Source organism: Ranitomeya variabilis, chromosome 7 (genome assembly GCF_051348905.1).
Source record: "Ranitomeya variabilis isolate aRanVar5 chromosome 7, aRanVar5.hap1, whole genome shotgun sequence".
NCBI lineage: Eukaryota > Metazoa > Chordata > Amphibia > Anura > Dendrobatidae > Ranitomeya > Ranitomeya variabilis.
In genome coordinates this window covers 7711647-7728506 of record NC_135238.1, presented here as the reverse complement: position 1 = coordinate 7728506, position 16860 = coordinate 7711647, and the positions used below count along the sequence as shown (strand labels likewise).

At 42.9% G+C, this 16860-nt stretch overlaps 1 protein-coding gene across 1 annotated transcript in view; it reads left to right on the top strand.

The window, feature by feature from the left end:
• LOC143785261 (uncharacterized) overlaps positions 1–12861 on the top strand; it is a 74302-nt gene extending 61441 nt beyond the window's left edge. Inside the window, exons 17-20 of the mRNA XM_077273995.1 lie at positions 5409–5605; positions 8578–8849; positions 12010–12179; positions 12265–12861. Coding sequence (XP_077130110.1) covers positions 5409–5605; positions 8578–8849; positions 12010–12179; positions 12265–12768 — 1143 coding nt within the window. The 3' untranslated portion in view covers positions 12769–12861. The remainder of the gene's footprint in view (positions 1–5408; positions 5606–8577; positions 8850–12009; positions 12180–12264) is intronic.
• The last annotated feature ends 3999 nt before the right edge of the window (positions 12862–16860 follow it).

Sequence of the window (16860 nt, the reverse complement as noted above, 5' to 3'; positions counted from 1 at the left end):
CGCTTACTCCCCTTTTTCCCGTTTTTATCTACCTTATTCTGGAGCCATTTCTGGCCGCGGAGCAGCAGTCGGGATTCTCCCAATATTGGTCATTCCCAGACTGGTTCTTGTCTTTCCCACAGCTCTTATAGTTGAGTGCAGGATTGTTTGTGATCAGCACATTTCTGCTTTACGCTGTGGAGCGCCCCTACTTGTGTCCCATAATGTCACATTACGAGACCCTTGTGCCCAATGTAACGGTCCCCAGAGCTGAGTGCTCGGCTCCACATGGTGCCCACATGGTGCCCACGTCCGGTCACCGCTGACCCACCATACTATTACGGAGAATCTTCTCACTTTCTTTTTTTTGTTTGTTTTCCAAATTCAATAATGTATTTATTTTCTAAAGAGAATGAATCAATCATAAGATCCGAAAGCTGATATAAAACCCAACAGAGAGTAACATATTGTGTCATCCCTAGGATGTGAACCGTCAGCGGTGAGGATGGGGGGCTGCCGTTACCACCTCGGAGGAATCGCAAACAATCCCCCACTCACAAAGAGACTGCAATATCCACAGAAGAAAAGCAGAGCAGGAAAAGAAGAAAAATGGGGGAAAAAGGTCCTGGAAGGAGAGTGGGGCAGAGGGAACGCAACCGCGGAGGGGTCTACAAGTTCCCGTCCACATCAGGTACATTACAGGCGGACATGTTCCTCTGGAATAACTGACTTGCTATGTGCAGGATGGAGTGTCGATGTTGTGTCCCTAGCAGAGAAATATTAATTTGTGGTGGTTCAAAATGTAGAAAAATATTTTAAAAAATATCAAACAGACCAGATCTTCTTGGCCGCTCATCTTCTTCCAAGAGTTGAGCAGTGAGATCTGCAATATGGGGTGAAGCCCATCTCCTCCAACCATTCCTCTAGTGTGATGGAGCTAGAGGACTTCCATTTTCATGGAATCACTGACTTTGCAGCTTGTAGAAGATGAGGAACCAGTGATCACTTGGTTGAGGTAGTGGGAGAGTAAAACGTGAAGGGTCGGACACAGACAGAAGAAGCCCCTGTGCCAGAACAATATATGGGCCCTTTGCAGTCAAATTGCTCCTCATAATGCTCCATTCCACCTGATTTGGAGGAGGTGGTGGCCCCTCTACCTCTTGGGCCCCTGTCTGGCTGCCCAGGCTGCACCAATGGTCGGTCCGCCCCAGATTAGGACACCTTAGAGTATTCGATACAGATATTCCCACCAGTTTGCAGATAATTTTGAGGAGCGATGTCCAAAATCCTCATTTAGTGAGGCCTCTCCCCCAGCTGTGGGACTTTGTGCCCCCAGGAGAACCTCAATATCAGTGGTCAGGTACAGAGGGGCTCCATCTATGTGGAGTGGACCATGGAGACAAGATTTAGTGTTTTCTTTGAACTTGTTGCAGTCGCCACTCTGTGAGATACAGTACGTCCTCACTTTCTGCAGTTACTTTGTAAAGGAAAAGTCCTCGGGCGTCCGGCAGCGCCTTGTACAGTCGGTGATGATGGAGTTTCTGACTTTATTGTAGTCCTGCATGGCAGAAAGATTTGCTCTTGGATCTGCCACTTTATTTCTGCGCGAGGCGATTAATTCCTCATTTGTTCTTCTAATTGTTGATGTGATAATCTCTGGGCGCCGTCATTTATGAATTATTGCTATTATGTAGGAAAGTTGGCGCAGTTCTTCTGGGAGACAATGGAGGCTCAGTCCCCGAGCGAGGACACGGAACGTTCTCTGGACTAACAGTGCCTCAGGGAGCCAGGAGGCTACAAAATGCAGATGGAGACTGTGCAGTCAGTCATTCACCTGCTGGAGGACAACAGGACACCGGTGGGGTCTACGAGGAGCAACTGTGAAGACTGGAGGGCTAGGAGACATCCTGACAAAGATAAAGAGGGAGAAGACTACATTGGGGTGAGGCGGTTGATGCTCATAGTCAGCGGCTCTTAGAGAGTCACCGGTGTGAAGTATATCCAGTGAGAATCCACCAGTCCGACCAGCTGCATATTCCACTTATCGAGGACACCGCTGCACTGATGATGGAGACCCATTGGCCGAGAAATGGTGTCCGATGTCTCCATGGTCAAGGACAACCAATGACCTGGAGGACCACATCTGCCATTTTACTTCTAGCTCTAGGTGAGTGGTCGGACATGACGGCTAATGCCATTTTCTATGGTTACAAAGCTTCCTACATCTAAGACAGGCTGCTTAGAGACATTTGCCAAGGTGCCCTGTATACCTGAGGGGGTGAAGATAGCGAGAGCCTGGTCCACCAATTGAGACAACATTGTGAGCCCCAATGGGGACAGTGATGATGACGAAAAGCTGTGGAGTAAATGGTGATATGTAAAATACATAGGGAGCTCTCTGGACAGTGTGTGACCTCAGGATCTGCGAGTTTATCTCCCAGGACCGTACTGGTGACCATCTGCTCCAGCTCTTCTCGTACATTACTAGCTTTTACACAATATGTCTTCATTCTAAATTCTACAATGTGTGATAATTCAGGAGAACACGAGACATTGCTGGTTATAGATGATTATCTCATATAAAATGTATTATGTTATCAATATTTTATATATCTGCTCAACAACTGATGGCTCATTGTTCTTATTCTGCAGGGATTGTGAGGACTACAGCTCCAGGTATCTATATAATAATCTATCTATTATCTATTATCTATCTATCATCTATCTATCTATTATCTATCTATCTATCTATCTATCTATTATCTATCTATCTATTATCTATCTATCTATTTATTATCTATCTATTATCTATTATCTATCTATTATCTATCTATATCTATCTATTATGTATCTATCTATTATCTATCATCTATCTATTATGTATCTATTACCATCTATCATCTATCTATCATCTATCTATCATCTATCTATCTATCCATCTATCTATCTATCTCTTATCTATCTATTATCTATCTATCATCTATCTATTATCTATCATCTATCTATTATGTATCTATCTATTATCTATCATCTATCTATTATCTATCTATTATCCATCTATTATCTATCTATCTATCTGTTATCTATCTATCTATCTATTATCTATCTATTATCTATCATATATTATCTATCTATCTATCATCTATCTATTATCTATCTATCTATCTATTATCTATCTATTATCTATCTATCTATCTATCTATCTATCTATCTATCTATCTATCATCTATCTATTATCTATCTATTATCTATCTATCATCTATCTATTATCTATCTATTATCTATCATCTATCTATTATGTATCTATCTATTATCTATCATCTATCTATTATCTATTTATTATCCATCTATTATCTATCTATCTGTTATCTATCTATCTATCTATCTATCTATCTATTATCTATCTATTATCTATCATATATTATCTATCTATCTATCTATCTGTCATCTATCTATTATCTATCTATTATCTATCTATCTATCTATCTATCTATTATCTATCTATCTATTATCTATCTATCTATCTATCTATCTATCTATCATCTATCTATTATCTATCTATCTATCTATCATCTATCTATCTATTATCTATTATCTATCTATCATCTATCTATCTATTATCTATTATCTATCTATCTATTTATCTATCTATTATCTATTATCTATCTATCTATTTATCTATCTATTATCTATCTATTATCTATCTATCTATCTATCATCTATCTATCTATCTATCTATCTATCTATCTATCATCTATCTGTCTATCATCTATCTATCTATCTATCTATCTATCTATCTATCTATCTATCTATCATCTATCTGTCTATCATCTATCTATCTATCTATCTATCTATCTATCATCTATCTATCTATCTATCTATCTATCTATCTATCTATCTATCTATCTATCTATCATCTATCTGTCTATCATCTATCTATCTATCTATCTATCATCTATCTATCTATCTATCTATCTATCTATCTATCTATCTATCTATCTATCATCTATCTATCATCTATCTATCTATCATCTATCTATCTAAAACCAAGAGAAGAGAAGCCACTGAACAAATGTTCGCACACCACCTGATGCGTATCAAAAAGGAACAACTTTATTGGGTAACACAACAAAAATAAAAGCATTTAAAAACAATACAACACAACTCCCCCCGTCAGGCCCATATAGCTCATAAGTATATATATTTCCATGCCACGTAAAGCCGGCTGTGTTCACAGATAAGGTACCATGTGATGTCACTTAAAATAATGAAGAAAAACCGGGCATCCAGAAGATCTAGGTCCAAATGCCCCACAAGGAAACTCAGAGGGGGGAAGGAGAAGGAGAGCAACGCGCCCAACCCCCTCAAATGGAATCCCCTAAAGAGCCAAAACAACTATGGCGTCCTGTGTATGAGTGCCTAAGATATATGATAATATCTTGCCCCCTGGTACGATGTAATCAGGAAGAACAATGTCTGGGCGCACTCTACAGGAGGACCCCTCGGCTCACATGGATGGTACAACAACAGCCATATAGTCACCTTCAATAAGAACCATAAGAGCAGGCCCGACACGAGGGAGGACCCGACACGAGGGAGGACCCGACACGAGGGAGGACCCAACGCGTGTCGCGGTTATTTTAAGTGACATCACATGGTACCTTATCTGTGAACACAGCCGGCTTTACGTGGCATGGAAATATATATACTTATGAGCTATATGGGCCTGACGGGGGGAGTTGTGTTGTATTGTTTTTAAACGCTTTTATTTTTGTTGTGTTACCCATTAAAGTTGTTCCTTTTTGATACGCATCAGGTGGTGTGCGAACATTTGTTCAGTGGCTTCTCTTCTCTTGGTTTTGGGTTATACATTCCAGCCACTAGCTCTGCACCCCCATCCATGTAGCATTGACACGTATTTAGGAGTGCGTCAGCTGTTGTGCTACTTTGTACTATCTATCTATCTATTATCTATCTATCTATCTATCTATCTATCTATCTATCTATTATCTATCTATCTATTATCTATCTATCTATCTGTCTATTATCTATCTATTATCTATCTATCTATCTATCTATCTATCTATCTATCTATCTATCTATCTATCTATCTATCATCTATCTATCTATTATCTATCTATCTATTATCTATCTATATATCTATCTATTATCTATCTATCTATCTATCTATCTATCTATCTATTATCTATCTATCTATCTATCTATCTATCTATCTATCTATCATCTATCTATCTATTATCTATCTATCTATTTATCTATCTATTATCTATTATCTATCTATCTATTATCTATCTATATATCTATCTATTATCTATCTATCTATCTATTATCTATCTATATATCTATCTATTATCTATCTATTATCTATCTATTCTCTAATTCATCAATATCTGATTGTTTTTATACAGCTGATTAGAGATGAGATCCATTATGGTTTCTTTCTTGCAGTGGACGGTCACCAGATGATCTCCCGTGTTGTGGGTGGGCAGAACGCGGACCCCGGGGAATGGCCCTGGCAGGTCAGCCTCGTCTGGACCTCATACACGGTGTGCGGAGGGGCTCTCATCTCCCCCTCCTGGGTGGTCAGCGCAGCGCACTGTTTCGAGTAAGTTCCTTTCTCTCTTATAATCTTTCTACCTCTTCACTGGTCCAATCTACTTGTGGGAGACGTTTTTATGGCTGGGGTGGTGCCCCAGAGGGTCCTCCGCCAGGCCCATGTGTAATACTATTGCCCACATGGTCCAGCGGAAGAAAATGTAATGATCTAACCTGTGGGAGGATGATACGACCATATAAGGGAAATTAAAGGGAATGTGTAACCAAGTTTTTGTCACCTAATCTGAGAACAGCATGATGTAGAGACAGAGACCCTGATTCCAGTGATCTGTCACTTACTGGGGTGTTTGCTGTAGTTTTATCAGCAGGAGGTTAGGAGGTTATCCCTAGAGACTAGTAAACCTGCTACCAGGCAGTCCTCCATCTTCTTAAGCTCTGTGTAACCCCGCCCCCACCACTGATTGGCAGCTTTTGGCTTGTGCACACATGCTCACAGAAAGCAGCCAATCAGTGGTGTGGGGCAGGGTTTTATAGAGCTCAGCATTAAGAGAACTCCTAGATCTGCAGCAGAGAAAGCAGAGATTTTATTAAAATGGCAGCAAGCAGATCAGTAAGTGACACGTCAATGGAATCAGCATCTCTGCCCTTTCATCATGGAGCTCTCACATGAGGAGCAAAAACGGGCGGCAGATTCCCTTTCAATTAGGCATGAAGCGTTGAATAATGTTTCTGTGCTGAGGCCAAATACTTCAGTCAGAGGCCGGTAGTATTTTATGGAAAGAGTCGTTTTGCCTCTCATTTTATGCACCAGGTTTAGAATTTGCAGTTTTTGTTATGATTTGCATTAGTAAAACATTTTAAAAGAGAATCTAAACTATTTTCCATGTACGGTATTTAATTCTTGACCTGCTTTTGCAAAGTTTCTAATCTTTATATTATACTCCATTACTTTATTTTACTATTATATTTATTATTACATCTTATAAAGTGCGCAGTTAGCTGCCTCCTTCATGCTCTTTTAGAAGCTGCTTTGAACTGCTGCTCTACAAAGAATCAGTACAATCAAACACTATTTACAAAGAGTGTCATTGTCTCAGCATGGGGGAGGCGAGCAGAGCGGCCCATACAGTGAAGTGTTTCTATATAGTGTTTGATTACAGTTTTTGCTAGAGCAGCATTTCAAGGCAGCTTGTAAAAGAGCATGAACTAGGCAGTAAAAACAGCACTTTCAGCAAGGCGTTTGAAAAAGTGGAAAGCAAAATTAGTAATTGAGTCTACTATAAAGATTCTAACTTTGCAAAACTTGTTCCATGAATAAATGAATATAATATACTAGATGGTGGCCCGATTCTAACGCATCGGGTATTCTAGAATATGTATATAGTTTATTTATGACGTTTTCAGAATAATGCAATTTATACACAGGATTTGGCCGGCCGGCGCGACCAATTAGTGAAGCCAGGGCCTGCTCCAGGTTTTTGAGGCTCCGGGCGAAAGAATCTCAGTGGGCCTCCCTCTTTAACACATACCACGATTCATGATGCACGGATACAGCAGAGAAATATAGCACAGCCAAGTAGCGTATAACACAGCCACGTAGCATATAACACAGCCCACGTAGCATATAACACAGCCCACGTAGCATATAACACAGCCACGTAGCATATAACACAGCCACATAGCATATAGCAGAGCCACGTAGTATATAGCACAGCCCACATAGTATATAGCACAGCCCACTTAGTGTACAACACAGCCATGTAGCATATAGCACAGGCCACGTAGTATATAGCACAGACCACGTAGTATATAACAGCCCACATAGCATATAGCACAGCCCACGTAGCATATAACACAGTCCACGTAGCATATAGCACAGCCCACGTAGCATATAACACAGCCCACGTAGCATATAGCACAGCCACGTAGCATATAACACAGCCACGTAGCATATAGCACAGCCACGTAGTATATAGCACAGCCCACTTAGTATACAGCACAGCCCACGTAGTATATAGCACAGCCCACGCAGTATATAGCACAGCCCACGCAATATATAGCACAGCCCACGTAGTATATAGCACAGCCCACGTAGTATATAGCAATGTGGGCACCATATCCCTGTTAAAAAAAAGAATTAAAATAAAAAATAGTTACCGTATATACTCACCCTCCGTCGGCCACCGGATCCAGGCGAGGCGTTTACCGATGCTCCTCGCGACACTCCGGTCCCAAGAATGCATTGCGGTCTCGTGAGATGATGACGTAGCGGTTTCACGAGACCGCTACGTCATCATCTTGCTAGACCATTGCGGCCCGGAGCGTCGCGAGGAGCGGCAAAGGCGCCGGAAGGTGAGAATATAATGATTTTTAATTTTTTTAATTATTTTTCACATTAGATCTTTTTACTGTTGATGCTGCATAGGCAGCATCAATAGTAAAAAGTTGGTCACACAGGGTTAAAAGCAGCGTTAACAGACTGCGTTACACCGCGGCATAGCGTGGTGTAAGGCAGCCATTAACCCTGTGTGAGCGCTGACTGAAGGGGGCACTGACAGAGAGTAGGAAGGAGTGAATTTGCGGCCCGCCGGCCGCGACCAATCAGCGACGTGGGATTTCTGTGACAGACAGACAGACAAACAGACGGAAGTACCCCTTAGACGATTATATAGATAGATATCTATATAAGATAGTAAAATAAATAAAATATTACTTGAAAATATAGTTTAGACGTTCTTTAAACAATAAAGCTTCATGTGATTGGCTCCGATCATTTTGACATGTAATACCACTCCCGGCCACCTGGTGCGCTGTTAGGGAGAATCATCTCTCTGATCCATGTTTCCATTGGAGCTTATGCTAAAGCGCCACCTTGTGGTAAGAAGGTAACTGCAGTATATTTTTAAGGATTTTATATCTGCTCGCACTTGTTGGTTTAACCAAAACTACCTCCAATGATGATCATAAGCTTGATTTTGTTATTATCCATATTGACATTGCTCTTTATTGTTTTTATCTCAGTTACAAGAATGCCAGTGACTTCACTGTGGTGTTGGGGGCGCTGAACCTCACCGGAGCGAGCCCCACAAAAGTTTTTATGGCAGTAAAACAAATAATCCTACATCCCATTTTCGATGGAGATGGAAGCCCTGGAGACCTGGCCCTTCTAGAACTCGCCTCCCCCGTCAGCTATAATAACTACATACAGCCAGTTCCTCTTCCATACCAAGACCAGGAGTTCCCCGATGGAAAGATCTGCTGGCTGACCGGCTGGGGACAGATTGCAGAAAAAGGTGAGGAACCCAGAAAATCCCAAATCTTTTATATCACTTGCTGTCATTTTCTTTTTGTCATTTGATTATTCAAAAAAGAAAAAAGTCAATCATCTTCCATGATATAGGGGCAGAAATCCTGATTCCAGGGATGTGTCACACAGCCTAGTCAGTGATACAGTTTTCTTTGAATGTTAAACTGTGTATAACCCCACCCACACCACTGATTGGCAGCCTTCTGCTTTAACAAAAAGCAGCCAATCAGTGGTGGGGCATGGCTGGACTAGGAGGCACCAGACACCTAGTCCTGTAGTGATAAAATCAGTGTTTAATCAGCAGGAGATTATCGCTAAAGGACTACGCCCCTGGTGCCTCCTAGTCCAACCACGCCACCACCACTGATTGGCAACCTTCTGCTTTGACAAAAAGCTGCCAATCAGTGATGTGGATGAGATTACACAGAGGTCCGCATTCTGAGTTCTGCTAGATCTTCAGCAGGTAAATCTGTGATTCTGTCACAACTACAGCTAGCAAACCTAGTCCTGGAATCAGGGTCTCTGCCCTGTTGTCAGATTACATAGCAAAATTTTGCTAACAGATTCCTTTTAATCAGAGTGAACTTGAGAAGAATCCAAAAGCTCCATGAAGAAGTCGACCTTTGTTAGTTTACGGCCTTCAGTTCTCTAAAGGAACAAAATCAAAACCAGCCAAAACTTATTTCACTATTTGAAGTTTTCTTCAGATTCTTCCAATGCGATGCTGAGTAACAGGAAATATATCTCATAGAGATGTCCACATTCTGGTGTCCACATTGTGGTGTCCACATTATAGTGTCCACATTATAGTGTCCACATTCCAGTGTCCACATTGTGGTGTCCACATTATAGTGTCCACATTGTGGTGTCCACATTATAGTGTCCACATTCCAGTGTCCACATTGTGGTGTCTACATTATATTGTCCACATTATAGTGTCCACATTCCAGTGTCCACATTGTGGTGTCCACATTCCAGTGTCCACATTGTGGTGTCTATATTCTAGTGTCCACATTGTGGTGTCTACATTATAGTGTCCACATTCCAGTGTCCACATTGTGGTGTCCACATTATAGTGTCCACATTATAGTGTCCACATTGTGGTGTCCACATTGTGGTGTCCACATTGTGGTGTCCACATTCCAGTGTCCACATTGTGGTGTCCACATTCCAGTGTCCACATTGTGGTGTCTACATTCTAGTGTCCACATTCTGGTGTCCACATTATAGTGTCCACATTCCAGTGTCCACATTGTGGTGTCCACATTATAGTGTCCACATTATAGTGTCCACATTATAGTGGCCACATTGTGGTGTCCACATTATAGTGTCCACATTGTGGTGTCCACATTGTGGTGTCCACATTGTGGTGTCCACATTCCAGTGTCCACATTATAGTGTCCACATTCCAGTGTCCACATTGTGGTGTCTACATTATATTGTCCACATTATAGTGTCCACATTCCAGTGTCCACATTGTGGTGTCCACATTATAGTGTCCACATTGTGGTGTCCACATTATAGTGTCCACATTCCAGTGTCCACATTGTGGTGTCTACATTATATTGTCCACATTATAGTGTCCACATTCCAGTGTCCACATTGTGGTGTCCACATTCCAGTGTCCACATTGTGGTGTCTACATTCTAGTGTCCACATTGTGGTGTCTACATTATAGTGTCCACATTCCAGTGTCCACATTGTGGTGTCCACATTATAGTGTCCACATTATAGTGTCCACATTGTGGTGTCCACATTGTGGTGTCCACATTGTGGTGTCCACATTCCAGTGTCCACATTGTGGTGTCCACATTCCAGTGTCCACATTGTGGTGTCTACATTCTAGTGTCCACATTGTGGTGTCTACATTATAGTGTCCACATTCCAGTGTCCACATTGTGGTGTCCACATTATAGTGTCCACATTATAGTGTCCACATTATAGTGGCCACATTGTGGTGTCCACATTATAGTGTCCACATTGTGGTGTCTACATTATAGTGTCCACATTCCAGTGTCCACATTGTGGTGTCCACATTATAGTGTCCACATTGTGGTGTCCACATTCCAGTGTCCACATTGTGGTGTCCACATTGAGGTGTCCACATTCCAGTGTCCACATTGTGGTGTCCACATTATAGTGTCCACATTGTGGTGTCCACATTCCAGTGTCTACATTGTGGTGTCCACATTCCAGTGTCCGCATTATAGTGTCCACATTATAGTGTCCACATTATAGTGTCCACATTATAGTGTCCACATTATAGTGTCCACATTCCAGTGTCCACATTGTGGTGTCCACATTGCAGTGTCCACATTGTGGTGTCCACATTCCAGTGTCCACATTGTGGTGTCTACATTCTAGTGTCCACATTGTGGTGTCCACATTATAGTGTCCACATTCCAGTGTCCACATTGTGGTGTCTACATTATATTGTCCACATTATAGTGTCCACATTCCAGTGTCCACATTGTGGTGTCCACATTCCAGTGTCCACATTGTGGTGTCTACATTCTAGTGTCCACATTGTGGTGTCTACATTATAGTGTCCACATTCCAGTGTCCACATTGTGGTGTCCACATTATAGTGTCCACATTGTGGTGTCCACATTATAGTGTCCACATTGTAGTGTCCACATTATAGTGTCCACATTGTGGTGTCCACATTATAGTGTCCACATTGTGGTGTCCACATTCTATGGTATCCACAAATACAATTTAAAGTGTTTTGAATGCTCCTTTGAGGTCTGAAAAAAATAAAAATAGTAAAAAAGACAAGTATTTCCGATTTTTCTTTGCATTTTACCCCAATATCTAAAAAAAAGAAAACAAAAATGGCATAATAACTAAGCCCCGTGTATTGCAAAAAAGATGCAAAAATTATTTGAATATTTGAATGAGAGAAAATGATAAAGCACATGTGTGATAAATCCTGAAGAAGTGCCCGGTTAGCAAGGAACCCAGCCCAGGTCGCTTCCACGATTACCACAAATTTTTAACAAATCCCCCTTTTTATGGACCGTCCAAGACTTTCTGGATCGTTGTCATCAGCGGCCCCATGTCCTTGCTGGATGTAGGATAGCCTCAGGGCAGGCGCCGTGCATCGGATGGCGCAGGGTGTTAATATCTCCTTTCTTTGGTTTCAGCTAAACTGCCGGCTCCGCAGACGTTACAGGAGGTCCCGCTCCCTCTTATCAATTATATGGAGTGCAATAAAATGTTCCAAAAGGCTTTCAGCGCAAGTTCACCTTTTGACTATGTAAAACATGACATGATGTGTGCCGGCTATCCCGAAGGCAAGAAAGATGGCTGCCAGGTGAGCGCGCTTCATTTACTCTGAGCTCATAAGTTGCCTTCTGTGTGACTTACCCAATATAACTTGATCCCATTGCATTCTGCAGGGGGATTCTGGAGGACCCTTAGTGTGCAAAAATGATGAATCCTGGATACTGGTTGGGATCGTGAGTTGGGGCGTTGGCTGTGCCCGGCCAAACATGCCGGGAGTCTACACGAAAGTCAGCAGCTTTTCCACCTGGATACGAGATGAATCCGGTGTGTTTACAGTTTCGGAAATTAACAAGGATGCAATTACTGAACACTTGTCCGCCCTCGTCACAGAGATGACAGCAGTGGACTCTCCGACTGAACACTTGTCCACCTTGGTCACAGAGAAGACAGCAGTAGACTCTCCGACTGGACACTTGTCCTCCCTCGTCACAGAGAAGACCAAAGTAGACCTTCCAACTGGACACTTGTTCTTCGTCACAGAGCAGACAGAAGAAGACCCTCAGACGGTCTCCTCATCTAAAGTGACCAATCGAGGCACCGTCCCAACTGGAAAGAAGCTCCCAATGAGTCTTTTGGTCGGGGTCTTTGTGTTGATCAGAATTTTGGATGTTGTGTAAGAAGTTCTCCCCTGTTTGTAAATAAGGTTAATTTTAATATCTATGAACTTTATTTTTTTTCCACATATTTTAGAAACTTGTCAATAAAAAGTGTCAACCGTCAATTATTCATTACTTTCCATAATGTTAACCCCCTCCTTCAGAAACGTTACATAGTAGGAGGAACATTCACAGGGGACAGTTAGTGTGCCGAGGCCAGACCATGGTAGGTGAGAGAAGCAACGTTCAGCCTCTTGTTGGTGAACCATTTTGGTTTTTTTAGTCCCTATTGGTTAATCGTAAACCATATAGAGGATGTTACTATATATCTATGATTGCAAGAGTTCTCACAGCCTCTCCAACCAAGAGAACAGAGTCACTGTGTCACCCACATACAGTGGAGGAAATAAGTATTGGATCCCTTGCTGATTTTGTAAGTTTGCCCTCTGACAAAGATATGAACAGTCTATAAATTTAAGGGTAGGTTAATTTTAACACTGAGAGATAGAATATCGAAAATAAAATCCAGAAAATCACATTGTATAAATTATATAAATGTATTTGCATTTTGCAGTGAGAAATAAGTATTTGATCCCCTACCAACCATTAAGTTCTGGCTCCTACAGACCAGTCAGACTCCTAATCAACTCGTTACCTGCATTACAGAGAGCTGTTACATAGTCACCTTTATAAAAGACTCCTGTCCACAGACTCAATCAGTCAGACTCTGACCTCTACAACATGGGCAAAACCAAAGAGCTTTATAAGGATGCCAGGGACAAGATCATAGACCTGCACAAAGCGGGAATGGGCTACACAACCATAAGTAAATTCTGGGTGAGAAGGAGACAGCTATTGGTGCAATAGTAAGAAAATGGAAGAAATACAAAATGACTGTGAATCGACATCGATCTGGGGCACCATGCAACATCTCACCTTGTGGGGTATCCTTGATCATGAGAAGGGTGAGAGATCAGCCTAAAACTACATGGGGGGAACTTGTTAATGATCTCAAGGCAGCTGGGACCACAGTCACCAAGAAAACCATTGGTAACACATTACGCCGTAAAGGTTTATAATCCTGCACTGTCCGCAAGGTCCACCTGCTCAAGAAGGCACATGTGCGGGCCGCATGTCTGAAGTTTGCCAATGAACCCCTGGATGATTCTGTGAGTGATCGGGAGAAGGTGCTGTGGTCAGATGAGACAAAAATTGAGCTCTTTGGCATTAACTCAACTCTCGCCATGTTTGGAGACAGAGAATTGCTGCCCATAACACAAAGAACACCATCCCCACTGTCAAGCATGGAGGTGGAAACATTATGTTTTGGGGGTGTTTCTCTGCTATGGGCAGAGGACTACTTCACCACATCAATGGGAGAATGGATGGAGCCATGTACCCTAAAATCCCGAGTGACAACCTCCTTCCCTCCGCCAGGACATTAAAAATGGGTCGTGACTGGGTGTTCCAGCAAGAACAAATAAGATGTGAGCACTCCTGGAAGGGTGCACAGGTAGGTTCCCACACCATGTGACATAAATATGAATAGAACCCGGCACTTAACTTAAGTATATGTAGCTCAACATTTATTTGCAGTACCAGTAAATGTTTTGGTCATGAGAGACCTTCTTCAGTTTCGTACTGTCAGACTTGTAGAGAAAAAATTGGTGGTTGATCACATTGAATCCTGATTCCTCCTGACATGTGCGCAAACCTCATCATCATCTACAAAAAACGTCTGACTGCTGGGTTTGCCAACAAGGGTTTTACCACCAAGTATTAAATCTCGTTTGCCAGAGGGATCAAATACTTATTTCTCAATGAAAAATGCACATAAATGTATATAATTTATACAATGTGTTTTTCTGGATTTTATTTTTGATGTTCTATCTCTCAATGTTAATATTAACGTTCCCTTAAAAGTATAGACTGTTCATGTCTCTCAGTGGGCAAACTTACAAAATCAGAGAGGGATCAAATACTTATTTCCCGCACTGTAGATGGTCAGATACCTGAGATATCCACTCCCCAGATCCACTGCTCTTACTATAGAGAACCAGCTCCAGAGGTGACTACACCACACATTTACAGATCTCTTAGATTGAACCTTGTTTTCTCCAGCAGGAGAGGGGGCTCTTGTCTTTTGGGGGGATTTTACATAAAACGGTTATTGACCATCTTTTTTGTATGGGTCAGTTACGTACCTGTACACATTAATGATGTCCCACTTAGAGGTCTCTTCTCATACATAAATAAATGTAATTCTTTTAAGCTTTTACATGCCGCTCCTATGTACCCTCCAGACCCATCTGTTCTCCTCCCCCAAACCATCTTGTCTTCTACAGACACCTCTGTCCGCTCAAGATTTTTTTGTCCTCTTCTCTCCTCCTCCAGACTCCACGCCAGGCTCCTCTGTCTCCTTCAATCATCTCTGACCTCCTCCATGCTCTTATCTCACCCTCCAGACTCCTCTGTTCCCCCAGGCACCTTTTCTTGCTCTAGACTCCTTATACTTGAGATAATTGGACCGCATTAACGAACTTGGTCCCAATTTTATTCCCCTACAGCCCCAGAGAGATTGACAGATTTGTGGCACCAGGGTAGAGATGAATGAACCAAATCTAAGTGAATCAAATTGGCAGCAGATTTTGAAAAATTTACCAACGTTGGTGATTTGTTTTTCGCTTAGGCTGTTGCCACGTGAGTGGGTCGCCCACCAGGGCAGTGGGGTACTCAGTACCTGCTGCTTGTAGCTTACTGGCAAAGAATCCTCTCTCTCCTGTCCTGGGACAGCTGCCTGCACGGTAGATAGTTTGAGCCTTTTTATAGGGTCTCTACCACGACCCAGGCTCTTAGAGAACTGCTGTACCTCAGGCTTGGTGTGGGCAGTTAACGTGTAGTCTAGAGCCCTCCAGTTCTGCTATGTGTCTTAGTGTCCCACTAAAGCCTCTGTCTCCCGGTGCCCGGTTTCTGCGCTTTGGCTCTGAGGGTCCTCAGTCCTGGCTGCGCGGCTCCACTGTCTGCCTCACAGACTTCCTTCTGTCTCAGTCTCTCTCAGAATGCTCTCCTTGGTCTCCCTGGACCAACTATCTCTGTCCACTGTCTCTGAATGACTGGCTAACTCCACCTCCAGATCAGGATACTTAAAGCTGGGGAAGCTCCCCTGAATCCGGGTCCTGAGCTCAACCTCCTGGCCTGGATTCAGAATGTGTTGCATGTGTCTGCTTTCCTGGTAAAGAGAATCCCCCTTGCCTCCAAGCATGATATCGCCCTCCCCGAAAGGAAGGTAACATCACTGTAACAACCGGTTACCTGGGGTGTTACATGAGCGATAGCAGAAGATGGAAAGGAATATCATATGTGTTATGATCCGGTGACTTTGGAGCCGCATGACCTTTCTCTGGAGTAGGTGGAAACTGTACTGACCGCAAAACCTGAACTAACACCGCAACTAGAAGTAGGCGTGGGGTGTGCCTAACAAACCCTAGACACGTCGACACAGCCGGATGACTAAATACCCCTATAGATGGAAATAGGAATACTACCTTGCCTCAGAGCAGAACCCCAAAGGATAGGCAGCCCCCCACGAATATTGACTGTGAGTAGGAGAGGAAAGATGTAGCGCCCCCACTGCCACAGGGCCGAGGGGTACCCGGTACCGGGCCTCTGAGTCTCTGCTCTGGGGTTGTCACGGTGGCTAGACCCGGTCCGTGGCCCTGCTGAGGGGCGTACAATGAAAGTGGAGGTATGGTGATGATGTTGTGGTGGTGCGGTGCAGGTCGCAGTAAATAACGAGGACACCAGGTTGCAGTCTCTTTACCTCTTTACTGAAGACTTCAGGATCCTCAATCCGGAATACGGTTAACCAGGCTGCGCAAGACTGGCCGGTCCGATGGCACCTCCAGAGTTCCCTTTGCAGGTGGAAATCTGTGCCTACCGTCTAGCGCTTGTGTGTTGTGGTCCTCCCCTGCTGTGCTCTCGGGATAGTCCCCACAACTGTTGTGTCTGTTTCTCGTGTTCCCTCACAACTCGATTCTGATGTTCTTCCACGTCCCCCAGATCTTATGGTTAGGACGCACCCGTACGACGGGGAGGCTCGGAGCTCTTCCGGGA